General features: G+C 39.6%; 1 protein-coding gene across 5 annotated transcripts in view; it reads left to right on the top strand.

The window, feature by feature from the left end:
- Window positions 1-21335, top strand: part of enah (ENAH actin regulator) — a 181166-nt gene that overhangs the window by 135684 nt on the left and 24147 nt on the right. For all 5 annotated transcript variants that reach the window (XM_074684926.1, XM_074684925.1, XM_074684928.1 and 2 more), the window contains one exon: window positions 13176-13483. In XM_074684926.1, coding sequence (XP_074541027.1) covers window positions 13176-13483 — 308 coding nt within the window. The remainder of the gene's footprint in view (window positions 1-13175; window positions 13484-21335) is intronic.

The following is a 21335-nucleotide window of genomic DNA, read 5'->3' as shown; positions in this document are numbered from 1 at the left end:
TACTGTTTCATTAGAGAGTTTTATTTTCTGTAAGCAGAAAGTAAGTTTAGAGGATATTAAGATGACAAATTCACCCAATCAGAGGCAGAGCTCAGCTGATTGGCAGACAGTTTGTGTTGAGGTTCAAAGCCCGCCCCATTTTCCAATATGGCTTCCAGTGTAAATTTGCTTCGAAACTCTGCCTCAGAAACAAATGGGTGACATCACAGAAACTATGTCCATTTGTATACAGCTAAAAAGAGTTTTTTTCATACTATCTTCTCTTAAATACTTTACAGAAGGGCTAGGATAATACACTAGTCTTGCGACTTGATTCTATTAAGATTTTTATTTATTTATTTATTTATCTATTTATTTATTTTTTTTGGGGGGGGGGTGGATTTAAATTGCGGTCCTTCGATATTTACAATTTTTGCGATTTTTAGTTTGCTTTTTTAACACCAGACCACGTGAAAAAGTTCAATGATGATGATATTGTCTACAGACTATATCAGGAGCCATATTATCCCATAAAATCACATTTAGTCAAAGAGAAACATTTCACCCTCTGCTGGAGAAAAGTGGTAACTTTTTTTCAAGTCCAGTTTATAAACAAAGATTGAATGAAGAATATGATTTTAAAAAAAAGGATTTCTGTGAAAGAATCCCTATTCTGATATTGTCGAACAAAAGTTCCTGAGATATCGATTTTTTTTTTTTCTCCCACCCCCTACTTTAACATTTTAGTTTTGTAGAAGAACTGGTTACACAGTTGGTGGCTGAGTGCTACCCACCATGAGCAGAATAGAACAACATTGTTGCTGTGCTTTGTGGGAAACAGTATGCAAGGTACACTGGTCAATCGCATACTGAGATTTTTTTCCTTACCAGTAGAAAATCCAGGAGTTTTTAACGTACTGCATGTTTTTACTCTTTTCATGCAATAAATAATAATTTAGAGAAATAGGAAAAAAATGGATTCACATAAGTATTGAGAACTTTAAGCTTTTGAGTTTTAAATTTTTAAATCAGGATTTTTTTGTTCAAAAGTAGATTTCTTTCTTTTTTTTCCCCCAAATTTAATTTTTTTATTTTAGTCTTTCTTTTTAAGTTGGGTCTGAAAAAAGTTACAGCTTTTATCCAGCAGAGGGCAAAATGTTTTTCTTTGACTCACAATTGATGTACATTTTTTGGAAAAATATGACTCCTGATATAGTCTATAAGCATCATCATCATCACTAAACCTTTTTACTTGTTAAAAAGTAAAACACAAACTAAAAATCGCAAAAAAAAAAAAAAATGGAATTCAAGGAATCAATTTGAATCTAATCAACACCCCTAATATGTAAAAGAATAGAATAAGGAGAAAGGCAAATCGGCCCAGCTCTAATTTACATTCTACATTTTGGCCAAATCTACAGGCTCTGCTGCTACAGCAGGTGGTTTCAGAAACACCCTTAGGCCATGTCCACACGTAGCCAGGTATTTGGGAAACCGCACATTTTTTTAGATGTGAAACCATGGTTTTATGTCATTAAAAACAATGTTTTCTGAAAACTCCAGCCAAAGTTAAGATTTTGGAAAACTCTGGCTTCATGGTGGTGTGTGGATGCCTATAAACAGAGTTTTTGGTTCCCAAATGTCACAGCTGAATGGCAGGGGCTGATTTTGATTGGCTGGCACAGGTTTTACATCTGGAAAACACTGTCAAGTATGGGTTTGACATGCCTCAAGCTGCTCTCATCTGTAGATTTGCCCGCTGTATAGGGACGTAAGTATTTTTAAATACCCAGACATGTGGACAAGACGTTAGAGTGAGGAAAACATGAAGGGTCGCAGGTTGGGATCAGTCTTTTCCCCAACTGTTTCAGACGTCTCAAAGCCCAGTATAGAAGAGGTTAATCTTGTCCCTGATAGTCTGATTTACTTGAGTGGGTCACAAAGTTGCATTACTGTTGAAATCATTTTGTTTCATGACAAACTAAAACTCCTTGTTGGAGCTTTAGGGTCTGACGTTCTTGTTTTATGACATTTTAGCTTAAAACTGTTACCACTGATGTTAAGGCGCTATCTTTGAAAGAAAGCCTCGACACTCCTGATCTCTGATTTAACACTTTCAATTAAAGAACCTATGCTTGAGGTTATCTTTGATTAACTCATTATCTCAAGACAACAAAGCATTTTATATGAGATAACCAATCTATAAACTTCTGAGCTGCAGATAAACACAGTGAATGGTTCTGTGCTGAGACAAAGTCTGTTGAAAGATAAATACGTTCTGCTGTAACACTGAACCAGTTGTGAACCTAGTGTTTAATCACAGCCTGTTTCTGAAAAACAAACATGAGCACTGTGGATTTTGATGTCTTTGAGGCCTTAGTCATTTTTCTTTTTTTTAACCTGGAAGGATGTTTTAATAGCAGTTTGTCATGTTTGTCAAGTACACTCTGATTTATCTTCTCCTCTACTCTAAATGTGACTATAATTCAGAATAATGAGCACAGTGATTTATTTAGAGGAGACGTGTAACTTGAAATTGAGCCCATTAGCTCTTGAGGAAAATGTGCTCTGAGGTAATAAATCAGGTGAATAATTGGGTCGTAACCTGTGCAGTGATCCCTGCTGGCCTTCAGAGGAGTGCAGTTTGAGGACACCACCTTCGACTTGCTTCAGCTCATTTTTAAAACACAGAGCGGACTCATCCATACAGTGCGCTCAACACTCACTCAGGTCTATAGAGTTTGTATATAGAGTATATCTAGAAAATGTTATTGGAGCAGAGAAAAAGTTTCAGTAACATTAGTCATGCACCATCACAGAGCAGGGGGTAGGAGATTTTGTTTTCCCTTTGTAATCCTAACACATCTCCTTCACCCTCCAATTGTTTACATTTCTTAACCCAGAGGACGAAGACTTCTCATTCATACTCCGTTCCTCCTGTGTGTGTGTGTTCAACACGTAAAGTTTTGGCAGACAGACACACACTCCGCTCTCATATCACAGGAATGTGAGACCTGACAAGTAACCATCACAGCGACTTTGCCTAGAGAGCGTGGAAGGTGTCTGTTTGAGGAATGGCAGCTTCATGGTCGTCTCTTTGTCACCTACACACACACAAACACACACACCAGCCTGCAAACTCACACAGTGCCACAAACACATCTCTCCAGTTGGGTTATTTTAAGAGCGTGCTTACACATTGTTCAGGAATTTCATGATGTACTGCTAAGGGGAATGCTGTGTTCGTGTGTGATATTCATAAATCAGATGGAGAGTTGTGTGTGTGTGTGTTGCACCTCTGGGAAATGTCCAAGTGCTGAACATATTTTACTCTAACAGTAATCCTACAGCGCGTTAATCACAGCTCCATAGTGAAGAAGTCAGCATCAAGAATCATGACAATGCCTCTGTTAGTTTACGTCTTTGTTCCTTCCCTTGATTTCTCTGACAGTGAAAAGAAGCTCATTGACATCTTTCACACTCCGCTCATTGAGTGTCTAAACATCCTTTACCGTCCCTCACCATCCTCTGCTGAGCTATAACTAGGGATGTCCTGATCTCGATCCCTAGTATTGCATTGGGACGATTTTGACATTTTTTTAAGTATCAGTGATTGGGAATGTTAGCCGATCCTCTCAACCGATCATTCACGTTAGCCGTCATAAAGCCAAAATTGCTGCGAAACGCTGACACTTCAGTAAAACCGAGACAGAATTTAGCAAGCAAACTGGGCATTTTCTGCTAATGTTCTGAGAAGATATGAAAGCGATGTTGATGAAATTCTCCCGTCTTTTGTGTCATGTTAAGACATGTTTCAAGCTTTGTATGTGATACATTCAGGTACCCTCGGAAACTTGAAATTCTGACGATTACCCCAGAGTTTTCAGTTTTTGTATTGGACAAATGGCTTGTAAATGCCAGTCATTGAAAAATGAGTGGTATTATGATCCTGCTTCAAAACTAGCTGGACTTAGTTAAATTAATTCAATAAGCTTTAACTATTATTTTTTACTATTCAGTATTTTAAATACTTAAAACAAAACAAAAAAAAAACTGTGCAGCTTCACTTTCTCACTTCTTCAGCAAACTTTATCTCCAAACCCAAAAATTGGATCAGGACTTGGTATTGGCCGATACTTATTACTAAATAATGTATCGGGATTGAGGGCAAAAAATGCTGTTAGGGACATCCCTCGCTGTAACCATGGTCCATGTGCCCAAAAAAGATGTTTTACTGAGGAATAGGAGCTGACTGTAAAGACCAAGCTTAAGTTATTCACTTTTGCTACTCTACATGTTGCAGCGCAAATACAATTAAATTGAAGAGATGAACAAACAAAATCTCATGTTTGTTCAAGCACCACTGTTTTTTTTTATTTGCCTTTCTTTTTTCTATTTTTACAGAAATGTGTGTTTGTGGTTTGTCAGTCGTAGGGATGTCCCGATCAGGATTTTTTTGCCCCCCATTCTGATCCCGATTATTTAATATTGAGTATCGGCCGATACCGAGTCCCGATCCGATTTTTGGGTTTGGAGATAATTTTTGCTGAAGAAGTGAGAAAGTGAAGCAGCACAGTCTTTTTGTTTTGTTTATCAACAATACTGATCCATCCATTTAACTCAGTCCAGCAACCCTCTAGATCCCAAACCCGTTGGCGGGATCAAAATACCACTTGTGTTTGAATGACTGGCATTTAAAAGCCATTTGTCCAATCCAAAAACTGCAAAAACAGGGGTAATCGTCAAATTCTCAAGTTTCCAAGGGTACATGAATGTATCACATACGAAGCTTTAAACACGTTTTAACCTGCCACAAAGGACGGAGAATTTCATTGACATCATTTTGAAATTCATGTCTTCTCTGAATATTTGCAGAAAATGACTGGTTTGCTCGCTAAATGTCTTTTGAAAAAAATCTAGGCTTCTTACAGCTTTCAGCAAACTCTGAAAGGTGGAAAACTTGTATGCATGTAATACAGTACATTAAAATCAGAGGCTGCTCTGAACGCAACTCTGCGAAGACGGTGAGAGACTTTGTACTCACAGTATTAGACACAGGACTATCTTATGCTTTTCTCCTTTGATGTAAATATTTATTTTGCTACAAAAACTGGATTATAACTTGAACTGACCTGAACCATCCATGGCAAGGGATCAATCTAGTGTACTGTGAGGCTCAGCAGAAACACCGGACAAATTTCTGTCGTCAAACTGATCTCACCATCATCACATCCTCACTTGACATCAGCGCATGACACAATGGTTTGTTTGTTTGTTTGTTTGAGCTGTTTGTCCCTGTAGAGTTATCGTAGGGTGCTGTAAAGCCGAGGTTATTGCTGCAATGTGTCTGGTTGTGCATGTGTTCAAAGTGTGGTTGCTTTTCTACATCACTGTACCAAACCTTATTTTATCATTCTCTCATCAATTTTAAGAGGTTGGGCGCAGTAATAGTGCTCATTTTTACTGAAGCGTTGGTGTACGGCAGCAATTTTGGCTTTATGACGACTTAACGTGAATGACCGGTTGAGAAGATTGGCTAGAATTCCCAATTACCAATACTTTAAAAAATGCCAAAATTGGCCCAATCCGATACTAGGGATCGGGATCGGGACATCCCTAGTCAGTTGGCCTTGTAGTGCTGTAAAGTACATTAATTTTTACAGACTAACAAATGAACACATTGAAGTGAAAAGAAACCTCTTGTAGTCTTGACTGTTAATATCAGAATAATGACTTACTGAATCAAAATTCCATCTCTTTTATCTCATTATATTAACTACGATGCAAATTTGTGATTTTTTTTTTTTTGGTTGGTTTTTGGTTGCACAACTCAGGAATATATAAAGGGGCAAAGATTGTCCACAAGAGACAGAGAAAAAAAACGATAAACAGAAAAAAGTCATCCTTTTTATTTTAGTTTCCTTTGAGAAATTTCATTCACACTTTGTCCTAGGATGAGATTATTGGCTAGAGGATGAGGATTGGGTGTCTGTGAGCTGAAACATCCAACCACAGCTATCCCCGCCACACTCACACACACTCACACACACACTTGCCCCCATTCTCACGGTGTCTCAGTGGTCCATTACTGTGATTACATGAGCACAGGGTAACCTGGATTAAAGCACAGCAGAGCTGCCTCTCTGCGGGTTTACAGTCTCTTTGGGGTTTTCCTTATTTCCAGAAATATTCTCTCTGAAGGCAAATGAGTCCCTGTGGGGACCTATCCTGTGTAGAAGCAGTTCAACCTGATTATATCCGGCACATAAACCCTGTCACGTAAGAAAAACTCATTGTGTTCAGGTGTGTCAGAGGGGTTACACAGGGGGAATGTGCAAAGATGGTTTACCTTCCAACTGCCACTTTGACTGCTAACTCACTGTTTTATATTTTAAAATTCCTCAAGACATTTGTCAAACTTAGAAATGCTGGACCTCCTCCCTTGAAAAATATGAAGCCAGTTTGATCAGGTAAATTTCACATTAACTGTTAACAGCTACACAACATTGTATGGGCGTTGCGTGTTCCCTGATAGTGAAGCCAGAAGATTCAAAGCTCCCCCTGGTGTTTGTCTCCAGTATAGGTTTTAAGTCCCACCTCCCCCATGTCACTTGGTTAAACTTAAATATACTCAGTACGTTTACCTGCAGCTTCAGAACTTAGACTTTGAGCTTAGTCAGAGATCGGGCTATTGAAATGCATGTAAACAGCTTAGTCTGACCAAAATCAGACTAAGCATAGCTCGACTGACATTCCTAGATAATGGGATTGCTATCAGACTATGGTTGGATATAGCAGGACTCGACAGGTCTCGGCATGCCTCGGCCAGAAGAGGAAGTCTATTACCATGAGAAATAGAGTCGCTGCAATCATTCAGTCACTGGCTCCAACACAACAAACAAGCACCATGGCACATAAGCCCCGTTTCCACCAAAGGGTTCAGTTCAGTTCATCCTGGCAGGGCACGCATTTTATGGCGTTTCCAATGTGTAATCCCGGGACAGACGTCCAAATAACCGAGATGAGCCGTCCCACCTTTTGGGACTCTTTCGTAGGGGATTTGATCTCAGAAGGTGGAGCTACAACGCCGCAGACCGTGGATTGGTTGGTTAGGTACTGTGCAACAGCGGCTGCATTTCTGGTGGCACACTGTCTTCTCTGGTACAAAACTTGATTACACTTTGTGTCAAAGAGCCACTTTCCAATCACACAAAGAAGATGAAAGGCTGGATGTCTACCTTCATTGCTCTTTGTTTACCATATTGTGTTTTTCTTCTTCGATGGATTTATTAGCAGGGTACACTGTGTTACGCTGCTATGACGTCACACCATTATGTTACTGATGTGGCTGTTGGCATCCAGCTTACACGCTGTTTACCACTAGGGGGCACGGTTGGCTGTGGAAACGCAAACAGGACTAAGCTCAACCGAGCAAACTTGTACCAAACTGAACCGATCTGAACCGGACTGCTTGGTGGACTATACATACATAATAACATAGAGAGCTACAGCTGCATCCATCTCGGTTATTGTGGTTAGAATGTTGCTTCCTCTCCAGGTGAACTGAAACTGTTTCGCTACCCCAGCAGCTTTCCCTCTCAAAAAAGTGTCAAATTAGATTGAGACTTTCTTGGCCAGAGTCCGATTCTCTTTCTGCATGCGTACACAGTCAAGACAAGGCCCCTCATCTTCTTGAACAGAGAAAAGTGGTGTTAATTAGATCTGCTCTCCATGAATGCACAGCTTGACAAGAGTCATGTCTTCAGGACAGTGGGTGATGATGCTCACGGGAAACTGAGTCTTTACACTACAGATTCTGGCCAAAAGTTTCACTCCAAACAGATGTTTCTCAAAGAGACTTTCAAAAAACATCTAGTGCATTTTTTAGGTTCTTTTCACCGCTGTCTGAAATCCAATTCTGTTATTTGTATATTTTTTTGGCTACTTTTTTTTTTTTATATATATACAAATCATTAACAATTCACATTATCTTCATTCATTTAATTAGCACTCCTCTGTGGAGTCATCCAGCTATTGACACATTGAGCCACAGCATCATAATAATTCATCTTGATGGCAACAATATACTGCTACATCCATTTTTCTCTTCCAGACCATGACACAGTCCAAGAGTGATAAGTATGGAAGGACTGGAAGTTTATTTCTTGTTGTTTTGGAAATGAACTGTATAAATTTTATGCAGAATGTGCATGCTGAGCAAAAAAACATTATGCCAACAAGCATGTTTGCGTGTCTGTTGCAGGGTGACTCAGCTGAGGCAGAAGGGTCTCTAACAGCAGCCTCACGCATGGGAACAACTCTCACATGACATCATCTGTGTGTGTGTGTGTGTGTGTGTGTGTGTGTGTGTGTGTGTGTGTGTGTGTGTGTGTGTGTGTGTGTGTGTAAGTGTAAGCCTGCAGGTCCAAACATGCCTTGAGACATGTGTCTGTGTCACTGGTGGAGTGAGATCTGTGTGTGTCACCAGTGCAGATGGGAGCAGTGGGAGGTCGTGTTTGCATTCAGCAGTTTTAATGCTAAGATCTGACTTTTAGCTGTGAGTCAGCAGAACAGGATGAGTGAGAGCGGACAACCTGACAGGATTAGACACGATGTGAGTCTAAGTGGAGGGAGAGAAAGAGGAGGAGAGGTGGTGTTGCTGAGCTCAGGTTCCCACCATCCCTCTCTTCCCTGATGTGATTTATGAATGTGTACTCTTTCATTTACAGCCTGATCAATCTGAAATGACGTAAATCAGTCTGTGTGACAGTTAAGACTTTCCTCTTGCATTAAAGATTTCCTTGGAACCCTGAATGTGTTTGTGTGTGAGAACCTGACAGATTTCAACCTCCCACAGTTACATCTGCCACCTCCCACACCAAACTCTTAAACTGACTTAGCCCCCTCATTTGTACCCATTAACCCCAGCTCCTTGTACAGTCTATGGGTTCACACTGCCTGACGGAAGTTGTGATGATCAGTGGTTTGTGTTGTTATACATCAGCATCTTCAGGACCCTTATCAATGTGAGTATTGACAACTAAGGGTGGGACTCACAGGTTAGCTTATAATGTGGAATATTTGGCTCGTGATGACGATAATCTCACAACAAAGCAATACTGCAATGGTTGATATATTGCGAAAAGATAATAGAACAATAAATCACAATATCTGAATAACTGAGGAATAAAAAAAGGCTCTTTAAGATGCAAACTGCAGGATTGATGTGTTCATTCACTGTTATGAAACAAAGTTTTAGTATTTAGATTTAATTTATTCACCTAACTTTAAAAAATTAACCTGCATGACTGTAAGTGAGCAAGCTCTTGTTGGGAAGTTCTGAATGCACTCAATGCTCGTCTTGCTTCACTCGCTGATTCATGTAAATCAAAAAACCTGACTTTACCTGTGACAGCTAAAGTTGTATTTACTGTGATGTCACTGACTACAGCCAGGTCTTCTTTAGTCAGCCCCCATTTTTTTGTAGCCTCCAGTAAATTGTTAGATCTTTTCTGATGATACCAAAAGGCTTGTTCCCCTGTTGCTATTGGCCCTTGTTTTGAGCTTCAGCATCTTGTAACATCTGGGCCCTGCTACAGGGATCAGGAGGTGTCTGCTCCAAGAATCAGCATACCATGTTTGACTGATCTGGAGAGGGTCCGTGTGGTCGGGCAAAGTCAAGCTGTTGTTTAGTAAAACCAAGTGGCAGCAAATTATGGAGTGAGTCCAAGTTTCTCATTGGCCCAACACACATACTCAGCTCTACTGCTCATCCCAAAAAATGTGTGTTCCTTACAAAGTGGCTCCATTTGAAAGATAAATAAACAAGATTTACAACATTATGAAATTTACTGCCGAGAAGTGTTGTTGCCACAAAATAATAATCTACCAAACAAGAAGTTCTGTACTTTTTGTGCTGAGTTTAGGTGTGAGGGGAAATCCCTTCAAGCTGCCTGCTGCCCATGATGGAGGAAAGCTTTATAGATGCTGGACTGATGTTATACCTTTGATATTTGCCACAGTAATGTACAAGGAATTTGAGATGTTTTGCAAGGAAGGGTGTGATATACGGAGGTCCCTAAGATTGGTTATGGTGGGATTAGCTGACATTCATCGCCCCTGGTAAGTCTGGTGCTAAGGATGAGTACCTTTCACATTTGAAATGATATGGTACTGATGCCCAGTACCTGGCATTGGTATTGGTACTCAACGGCACAAATTTTCAATACTTTTGTGTGTGTTTATGTGGAAATAAATATTAATATTTTAAATACTAAAATCTCATTTTTTTTCAATTTGACACATTTACTTCTCATTATATAAACTTGAAATGCTGTGTTCATATCCAGCATGGAAAATCCCCCACTCTTCAACTCCCTCACAGTCTCAATGTGTTTTGGTACCCAAACATGGTGAAGGGGTGCATTGGTACTCGGCAGAGATGACAAAAGTACCCAGGTTCCTTACTTGAATAGAAGTAAAATACTGATGTAAAAAAATACTTAGAATAGAGCTTTATTTTCATTATAACAAGTACAACAAAATTTAAGTCACAGCAGCAATCAAGAAAACAAAAGTAAGAAAGTGTATAGAAAGTGCAAAAAGGTCCATAAGAAAATAGATGATGACAGCTTGTCCATCATTGTCCAGTTCAGCCAGCCTCCACCTCCACAGGGTCCAGGACTGAGCTTCTTCAGCAGTCTGTTCAGTCTCTGTTTCCTGGATCCTGTCTGCTCACAGCAGGCGAAGCTCCCCGTGCACGGCACAGGTATCCGATGTCAGCTCCGTTAGCCATGTCTGTGAATAGCATGATGCTACTCTGCCTTCTGGTATTCCCTCTGTTACTGGGTGAACACAGCTAGCTCGTCCATCTTATTAGAGATAGATATTACGTGGAAGGACAGGTCCATGTCTTCACTTCTTAGCTCACACCCGAGAACCTGCATGTCGTCCTCACCTCCTTCTCCTCACCTTGTGGGAAGACATCAGGCCTTGCACCAGTTAGCATTGACATGTTACAGGCTGCTAACAGCTGACTTCACATGTAAACAATACAGCCATGGTTACATGTAGGATCTCCAGACAAACACATGAGAAAAAGTAGTAAAAATATCACTCAAGCCACAAAAAGTTTGGTGTCCATGACCAACAAATGAGCCATACAAAGCAATGATCCACCCCAAATACAAAGATTACGAACAAGAGATGAAAAAATTACAAGAAACAGACTAAGAAGAGAGAGCTGCTGCAAAAGGCAGCCATAGCCAACCGGGCGGCGCCAAGCAAAGACTTGAGTAAAAGTAAAAAGTTCAGGCTCTGAAATGTACTCATAAGTACTTTTAAAAGTAAAAAGTATTCATATCGCACGATTCACTGATTGTAAACAAAGAATAATTTATATGAAATCTACTTTAGCAATGTTATTGTTTGAACAAACACTACCAGCCTTGTGTCCTAGTACTCTTGATGGACTGTTCTTGAGCACCAATACTTCCAGGAGTTTTGATTTGCACATGATGCAACACATACACCAGGAGTTGTTTTTAGCACCAACAAACTCAAAAAGCTCATTTAAATAGGGCCATGGGTGCTGCTCCAGTGACTGTGTGGGACCCTTACCATTGTTTATTTCGTGCAGCTGCTCGAATGTTAGTGGTGTAACAGGTGTGGGCAGTGTGGCAGACCTGCTCTGACAGTGATGTTGCGGTGCCAAAAAACAATAAATATATAGGCCCAGGCTTTATATACAAAGTAACGAGCCTTTTTGGGAAATGAAAGGAGTAGAAAGTACTGATATTTATGTTGAAAATGTAATTGAGTAAAAGTAAAAAGTACCTGAAAAATCTACTTTAGTACAAAAATGAAGTATTTGTACTTCGTTACTTGCCATCTCTGGTATTCGGTGCTACAGACGGAGTTTGGTCAGTACCTTCAAAAGTACCTATTTCAGTACCAATCTCTATCTGGAGGAGCTGTCAGTTCACCCGAATGAAAGTTTCACCTTTGCTCCACCTTCTGTTTCATATCTTTTCAGTGTGAAGCATGCATACCTCTTGGTGGTTATCCTGATGTATGTGGTGTTGTTATACTTTTATTAACCCCTGTTGTTATAATTTTCATCAGATTTCACAGATAGTGGAGGGAAAACAGCTTATGGTCATTTTTTATATGCATGAAAATGCTAACACACACTGCTGACATATATTGTTCCCTTCTCTGCTGCTGGAGTGAAACACACACCTTCACCGCTGCCCTCTGCTGACACCCAGTGGCCAAAACTGGAATTTCAAACAGACAGACCAGTTGTAGAAAAAAACTCTTAATGGACACTATAATTGATTTCTCTGGATCAAAAATACCTACATCTATAAAAAAAAAAATTACCTTGTAAGAAAAGTAAAAAAAAAAACAATAATGAAGATACACACACACATGCACACACACTACTATCAAAACACAGCTTAAATCTTTGCCCATGTTTTCCTCTTGGTGCTGATGTTTCTGCATCATCGTGCTGCAAACAGAGGCTTTTTCCCCACAGAAACTCCTCACCTCCATGTGTTTGAGTTTAATTTGTCCAAAATTTAGCAAAGCTGGCAGTGGTTGTATAACAAGAAGGCTATTGTGCCCAGCAGTAATTGTTATATAATCACATTTCTTATGTAAGGACAACTGCATTTGCCTCTGGAAGAGAAGGGTCAAGACGGGCATTACACTCGTTTGCTCCTTCTTGGTCGGTCTACTCGTCACATCCATCACTGTCCGCTCCGTCACCAGATTAGAGATTGAGATATTCAAAATATAAGTTCAGAGATAATGTTTGTGAGGTCTCAGCCCTGAGGTTGTTTGGAGTGACAGAATAAAACAAGTGACATGCTGTGATTTGTACACTGAAGTGATGTTTCGTATCTTGTTTCCTCTCCTTCGCTCTCACCTATCATTTTTGTTTTCCATCATACTTATCCTTCCTTCTTTCTCTCCTTTCTTTCTTCTCCCTTTCCCCATCCTTCTTTTATTCCTAACTTTCCATTTTCCTGTCTTCATCTCTGTCATCCTCTCTTCCACTGACCTCTTCTCTTCTCCATCTTGCTCCTCACTCCTGATCCTCTTGTATTACCACCATATTTTCTATGCATCTGCCCTCCTGACATCTTCTCCTGCTTCCTTCTCTCCTCTCCTCTCCTCTCCTCCTCCAGGCAGCTTCAGGATCTGCAGAGGCAGAAGGAGCTGGAGCGTGAGCGTCAGGAGCGTGAGCGCCTGGAGCGAGAGATGCAGGAGCGTGAGCGACAGGAGCGCGAGCGTCAGGAACGTGAACGTCAGGAAAGGGAGGCGCAGGCGGAGCGGGAGCGTCTCGAGCGGGAGCGCCAGGAGCAGCAGGAGCGTGCCGAGCGCGAGCTGATGGAGAGGGAGAAGGCGGAGAGAGAGCGTCAGGAGAGGGAGCAGCAGGAGCAGTTGGACAGAGAGCAGCAGGACTGGGAGAGAGGGAGACGCATCTCCAACGCCGGTGAGTGATGCATTCTGGTTTGTGTGCACACACACACACACACACACACACACATCACACACACATCACACACACTCAATTTACCTGGGTATGAACTACAGATTTGGGTTGTCTGTCTTAGTCATCATACTTTATAACCTGAAATGTGCTTGTCCCTCTGATCAGAGGAGAACTACAGCCTGTCTCATTAGAGCACAGCTGAGTTCATCTGCCGTCTGATTAAAACAAATTGCATGTTGCATCAACTCAGCAGCTCAGAGTGATCAGTGATTTCAGAATGAAGGCTTTATTTGTTCAGGTCTGGACTCCATGCAGGGCAGTACATCCCATAATACAGCAGCTATGGTTTACTGTACTGTGATCAGGAATCATTGGCTGTATTTAGAATTAAAGGAACAATAGCCTCCAGTGTGAGACCATAGCTTTTAGAGCTCCTCTGTGACCGGCTGAAGTGCAGCTCTCCTCCATTTTAACAGATGAAACATGGGTCAAACTCAGATATTAAAAATCTTGTCTATAAATGTTTCTCTAAGAAGCTTTCTGTCAGTATAGTAAGTTCTTGTCAAACTATTGTATGTTCAAGTGGAAGGGTTACGTTTTGATGCTTAAAGATGTTTGATTGACTGGCTAATTGATTGATTGACAGATTTGTTAATGAATGTGGACTTGCAGTGTTCTGTAGAAAAGAAGATGAGGAATGGTGGAAGAAAATGTGACACACACTTTCAGTGTCCACTTCAAACCAACAGGACAATTTGTTGTGTGTAAACGTGTGTTTCGTGGGCAGAAGGGGTGTGACATTTGTGCTTTCACTCCACAAGCTAGGTCTTGGCTCAATGAGTGTAATCCGTCAGCGCCTATTGTAGAGAGATTTTACATCCAGTAGTATAAGTGTTTCATTCATTCCCCATACAAATAGCATATTTCACAGTTCAGGTACTTTGAACACGTCAACAATCATAAATTGAGAGGTGACTGATAGAGGTGTCCCAGTCTGATATTGATATCCGATATCAGCAAAAAAAAAACAAGTATCGTTATCGTATCAGAATGAATCTAAAATTTCTGATATAAGCACTCCGATATAAGCAGTTTCTGTTACCCATTGGTAAATAATAAATGGGTCAGCTTTTCCTCATACCTACTGTTGCTGACTACTTTTCTTTGTTTGAATAATATCACGTAATCAAGCCTTTTCTAACATGACAGACATACTACAAAATAAGTAATAAAAGTAAGCATGTTTAATGCTGATATCCTATCGGATTAATATCAGTATCGGCCAATACTCAATGCTGCAGTATCTGTATCGTATCGGAAGTGAAAATGTAAAATCGGGACATCCCTAGTGACTGATCAAGACAGAGTTTAAATGTTATTTAGGCCTAGGCGTCTTCATGAAAAATAATAATCTGAAACATGTAAAGAAAACTCAACAGATAAGACAAATCTTTTACATTTACAAGCTTGAAAAACAGCTTTGCAAAGCATTTTAAAAAAACAAAAGTGAATAACAATACTTCAGACATATACTTAGATTGTTTCAAATTAAACCCTTTCAAATCATATCAAGACCCCTAAGTTGAAAAGAACTTATGTATAGAATATGAAAGTGACTTTGACTTTGCCATACACATTCTTTGCATTATTTTGTAATAGAATTGGTCCTTGATTTTAAAGGTAGTGAGTCAATGCGAGCATAATAATCAGTTATCGTTAATGAGTACTGTCCGTTTTTCTAGAAATAGTTCAATTTATAATTATTTTATGAGAAGACCCCACAGCTCGACACAATAGGAAAAGTAGGGGACAATCAGTGAGCAGTATATCAGGTGTAAGACTCATCTGATATAGACTTATACAGTATTCAGAAAGTGAAGTTTTTCCTTTGGCACAATCAACGTGTTGTTTCAGTTCTAACTTTTGATCAATCACAACCCAATGAATTTTGTTTAAAAAAATCTTTAATATTAATATTACAGATTGTTGTCCTCATAATTCCTTGTATTTTCTTCTGATTTCCAAAAACCAAAAATTTGGTAGTGTAATGTTAAAAGTCAACCAAAACATCAACATACAGGCAGAGGAGAGGTTTTGAGGCAGACACAGACACAGACACTGACACACATGTATAGAGGCCCATAGGAGATGATTGAGTAGGATATTCCTGTAAAGGTTGGCATTCTTTATCCAGGAAATTCCTTTAGACTCTACCTTTAAGCTTATAGCAGAAAAAAAAACAAATTTGTGTCATCTGCACAAGATATTATACAGTTTTTAAAAACATGTATAGTATATTAATTCAATACCATGAGGCAAAAATATGTTGGATAGTTATTAGGATGTTCAGTCATGACAATAGATTACAGAGTTCCAGTACACTATGTATGAAATGTTAAAAAAATAGAATAACTTCACATAAACTTTGTATATAACTTCTGTTAAACATGTGCATTAACAAGCAGCTATACAGGTGTAACTAGTAAGGTTGCTGGTGAGTGTAAGATGGTCCAGTTTACGTGCCCCAAGACAGTTTCTGGATGAAAACTGTTCAAACCGTGATATCCACTGTAGTCAGCAATGTGCATTTTTTGTGCAGATGTGTAGCTCCTTCTATTACAGTTTATTATCTTGCCAGTTACCCATCGGTGGTTGAATACAGTCCATAGCAACATCTGAAGTTGTGAAGGACAGAGGGAGCTATAAGACTGCCACAAAGACCAGCGCCAACCCCCTCTGCTGGTCATTTCTTTTCTTGAATTCAGGAGCCTGTTGAGCCAAACCAGCTCTTCACATAGTGTTTTTAACCCAAAATGTACCTTCATTGTCTTTAAATGCATCATTAAACCCCAACAGACAATAGAGGAAACTGGACCAGCTCACCAGAATACTTTGAGCATTGAAGCAGCTAAATGCTTCGCTTTCAATTTTTCTATTTTCCATATCTTCTAAATACCATGTTTTTGTCTTGTCTGCACCATTTTAATCTAGCCACTAGCATTGTTACCTTCATGTTTATTAGAGTCAAGCCACAGAGCTCGAGTGTAGCCCACACTATCTGCCCATAGGCTGGGCAGACGCTCCAAACAGATTGCCAGGGCACCAGAGCATGGAGGAGATGAATGTGTGAGTTGTTCTTGTGAGTTTAGTGGTGTGTACGTTGTCTTTGAAAGAGCATTGTTTGCTCAAACACTGGTCGATATACACACACAAACTGATTCTGTGAAGGGGTTAACTGTTGTTAAAACAAAACCAAATTGTGATCTTCCTCCTTTAAACAGCCTGTCCTGTTTATTATCTTTAATAAGCATCCTTGTCAGTGCTTGAAGCATAAAAAGCTCACCCTGAATGAACCTGATGTTTTACTTTGAGCTCAGCTACGTGAATCTTTTATCAACAGTAAGTGGAGCTGTAATAGACCAGAGTCCTGTCGTATGATAGAGAGGCCAATCTGCGTCATGTGAGGACTGGGTCAGTAGGGAAGGCAGTGTTGTGTGACATGCTTCACTGCCACAATCAACCTATTAGTGTATGCATGCATACACACACACACGTAGACATGCACACGTGCAGGCAGGCAAGCAGACACAGTTCAGTAGTGTTACTCAGAGGCTAAAAATACATCAGTAGGGTTAATGCTGGTGAGAGCTCCAGGGGTTATGTGTGTGTGCGAGTGTGTGTGTGTGCATGTAAATGCCCAGGGATAAGTGAGACAGATTATTTCATACGTCAAACATGGAAAACACACACACACACACAGGACCACACAGGAATAGAGTCACACACACACACATGTTCTGTTTAACCATATGGTCTGTTTGATGGCTCCTGATTTAACACGTTAACAGTTTGGTTCATTTTTTCTCTGGGATTGAAGTGCGTAACTCTTTCAATCACAAGTCTAACAGTAACACAGATGTCAGTGAAGTGTTTGTGACTAACAGAAAAGCTGTCCACTGTCACAGTTTTTAATGAATGATTTTAATCTAGGAAGTTTGAATCAGAAATAGTCTTCAAATGATTCATACCTGATGAGAAATGGTCATTTTTCCACAGTGTTATGTGCTACATAAATGTCAGCAAAGATCAAGGAAAATGGTCTCTACTAGGGGGCGATACGGGCAGAGTATGTCATGTTATTTTAAGGCAGGATCAGGATCAGGATCTGAAGTTTAACAGGATTGTTTTTCAGAATTATTTTAGAGACTACTAACCTGTAGATAAGACGCTGAGGGTCTTATGAAAATGGATCTCAGGCTGCATTTGGTCCCCAGGCCTGACTTTTGACACGCCTGCTGTGGATCTCAAGTAGGGAGTAGTTAGGCCCACAGACTGAAAGAAGTGTTGAAGAGCATTTCAAACAACAGTTTCTTTTCATTTATTCACTGATTTCATCAGCAGACCTGTTTTAATGAGCGGGGCTCTGCAGGTTTTTCAGCCTCCGGTAAAAAACTCATGAGGAGTTAACAACTAATTGAAGTGAAACCAACATCGCAATGTAATAGAATGTAATTTTCAAATTGTAAAGGCTGCAATTAAAAAAAAATAAATTTGTGTACAGTAGGGATGGGTACCTTTCACATTTGAAATGATACGGTACCAATTCCTGGTACCAGGCAACCAGTAAAAGTGCTTAAAGGTACCAATTTTCGGTACTTTTGTGTGTTGATGTTGTTAAAAAAATATCAATTTGTTTAATAAAATCTAAATTGTTTTCAATTTAACATATTTATTCTTCAGTATATAACCTTGCAATGCAGTGTTCATGTCCATCATGGAAAATCGCATACTCTTCCACTCCCTCACAGTCACAAGGATGTATTTAGGTACCTGGTACTTTTGACAGAATTCAGTTGGTACCTATGAGAGTACTTAATTCAGTACCCATCCCTAATGTACTGAGAACTGGAGGGAATAGAGTAACTTGAAACCAGCAAAAGTCAATATTCTGTCTTTTTTGGGGACAAAAAAACCCTGTGAGCTACAGATATCCATACAGTTGAATGATGGTGAGCCACACCACTTGTTCACTTTATTCTGTATGGTTTGTTACTCTGACTAACAACTAGAGGTCAAAAAAAAATTCTCAGGGTTCCTTTTTCTTTTTTAATTAAAAAGTGCAGGGAAGAATTGTTAAAATGTTGACAGTATCCTTTGTTGTGTTGGTCAAAAGATAGAATGATTTATTGCTTTTGTTTAGTGAATAATTCAGAGGATAACCCCCCCCCCATTCAATAAAAAAATGTTTACAGCCTGTCATGGAGCTACTCTTACATTTGGCCCTAGACAATAATGCAGTAAGAAAAAAAGATAAGTATGATTTTAACACCCAGGGATGGAAACATCACCCTTTAAAATTTTTGGTAACACTTTACTTTAGAGGTCTGCAAATTTCATCACACTTAGGTAATAATTACACACAAAACATTTTTTCTTCTTTCTTTGAAATTAGCACATAACTTCTATAAAATAATGTCCACATTTATTGTTGCAAGTCACAACTGGTAGGTTACTGTTTTTTCCCAGTTTCTTTTAAATTTACCCCAAGTTGCGAGGTAAGAAGGTGACAATTAGCATATAATTTATCTGAAATTAAATCACAACCCACCACAAAATGTTTTGTAAGTATCCCAATGTTTCTGCTATTTTCAGAGAAGCAGGTGATAGATAGCCGCTTAGTTCTTGAAAACAGAAGTTAGGTTCATGTTACCTCTGATAATTACCTTTGAAATGTTGAGTGAATAATTCAATCCCCCAATAAGCAGTTGATAGTTCGCTATTAGTTATTTAATTTCACCGAGTTCTTTAGTACCCAGTTTGTTGATATGCATAATTGAGATCACATGCAAAATGATAAACCTTTATGTTTAGACCTATAATGTTTTACATGATACAACTGAAGGCTTCAGATGTGATATTCACCAAGAGTGGGGTTGTAAATTGGCCTTTCCTGGTTGTGATAGACACTGTGAGTATAGGCACACTGCAAAACAGGATCTGGACAGAAGTTATGTACTCATTTTCACCAAATTGTCAAGAAATTTCAGGGGTAATTTCAAAGAAATAAGAAAAAAACTTTGTCTAATTATTATCTAAGTGCGATGAAATTTGAAGACCTCTAAAAAAAAATTTATAATTTTTTTATTTGTTTATTCCTTTTTTAGTCTTTTCAACAAATTGTATTCAGTTTTAGTTCATGATCAGGAAAAATGATTTTCTGCATCTTCTGTATTTCTCTTAAACACACACTTACACTTTGCACAGCTGTGTTTATCAGCGACTTCAGTTTAAAGATGTTTGAATCCTCTATTTTCCGCAGATCTCAGTCTGTTTGTTTTGAGTCAGTTAAATACTTGTGTTCATCTGTGTATTTGCACGATATTTTGATATTCTCCTCTCTCATGTTGAAATAGTTTTCACAGTTCAGTTGTTTTTTTGGCGCAGAGGAGCTCGGCTGCAGTGTGTCTTTATCTGTCATGTGTGCATGTGCGCTTTATATCCTCGTATGCACGTGACCAGCTCTCCATGTAAGCAGTGTGTTTTGATGGTGTGCTGATTTTGCGTGGAATGGCAGTGCAAAGCTGGGGCCTCTCAGTCACATGATTAGCCTGGAGCTGCAGAGCGCCGGGGAGGGAGAGGGAGAATATGAAAGAAGAGGGGGCCATGGAGCTATGATGAAGGAAAAGGTCAAAGTGTAGCCAATGACAGAATAGATAAGAGAGGTGAAGAACAGGGAGGGTGAGGAAGAGGACGGGATTATGGGAATGAAGTATGTAGATGCCAGTTTTAAGGAGATAAAATGATGGTGGATTATGGAATAATGACAGAGACATGTGGGGGAGAGCCTGTGTCTGCAGTGAAGTGGAAGTGGGAATGAGCACTGAGTCCAGTTAGGAGCGGATAAATGTAGCATGAGCTGTCAGAACGTTTAGCAGGGAGACGCAGAGAGGAGTCACACTGAGCAGAAGATGGAAGAGGGCCAGTCTTACAAATCCATGACATTACGTGTCTTGTGACTGTTGTGTAGGTGTTCACGTGAAATCATGAACTCGTCCTGCTGCGTGTGTCTGAGACAGCAGTCAGGTTAATGTTGTTTGTATTTGACAGAGAAATCAGATTATTCATGCGTCTGTGGGTCGTGTTTCCGTGGCTGTGTGATTAAGGTTTTTCCTTCAGAGGGAGAAGAATGAGCTGCACAGATTTAATGAAGTGAACAGCTCTTTATGAACACAGAAAATCAAAATGATGGGGACCTGGAGAGTATGTAGTGAGCTTCTAAATATGACGTCTCATGCATTATGGTAGTATGTTAGTATTTGACTTTCAATAGTCGGTTTATTGCATCAGAAAAAGAAAGAAAAAGGATCCAGTCAGGGAAAGAATGATACCAGGAAAGTCCAGAATTACATCAATCATAAGGGGAAGTGGGGCAGAAGCTGAACCAGGGATTAACAAGCTAACACCATGCAGAAAACATATGGCAGCACCATACAGTAGAGTTCAGGCGATGCTAAGCGCCAAATAAGCACCCAAACAGACACAATCAAGGTAATTAGTTAGAGAGGGCCCAGCACAGCTATGAAAGCCACATTAAAGGAGAAAGAAAAGAGATTGAAGAAACAATCACAGCGCTGAAATGATATGAGATTAAAAGTCCTTCCTCCCCCTGATTGTACAAAGAAGTAAGATGACAAGAATCAGAGGGAGGCAAATGAAGATAAGGAAAAAGAGGTTGTTTGAAAACAAACAGGAAGTTCTCAACAAAAGAACACTTTGCTGCTCACATCACCATTCACTTTGTATAGTCAGCAAAAGAACAATCACATCTGCAGTATTTCAGAAGATAACAGAA

Source organism: Halichoeres trimaculatus, unplaced genomic scaffold (assembly GCF_033239565.1).
Source record: "Halichoeres trimaculatus isolate MK-OKI-2021-1 unplaced genomic scaffold, fHalTri1.1 fHalTri1_scaffold_13, whole genome shotgun sequence".
Classification (NCBI taxonomy): domain Eukaryota; kingdom Metazoa; phylum Chordata; class Actinopteri; order Labriformes; family Labridae; genus Halichoeres; species Halichoeres trimaculatus.
Note: the sequence above shows the minus strand (reverse complement) of the source record. Positions and strands in the feature narration are given on the sequence as shown.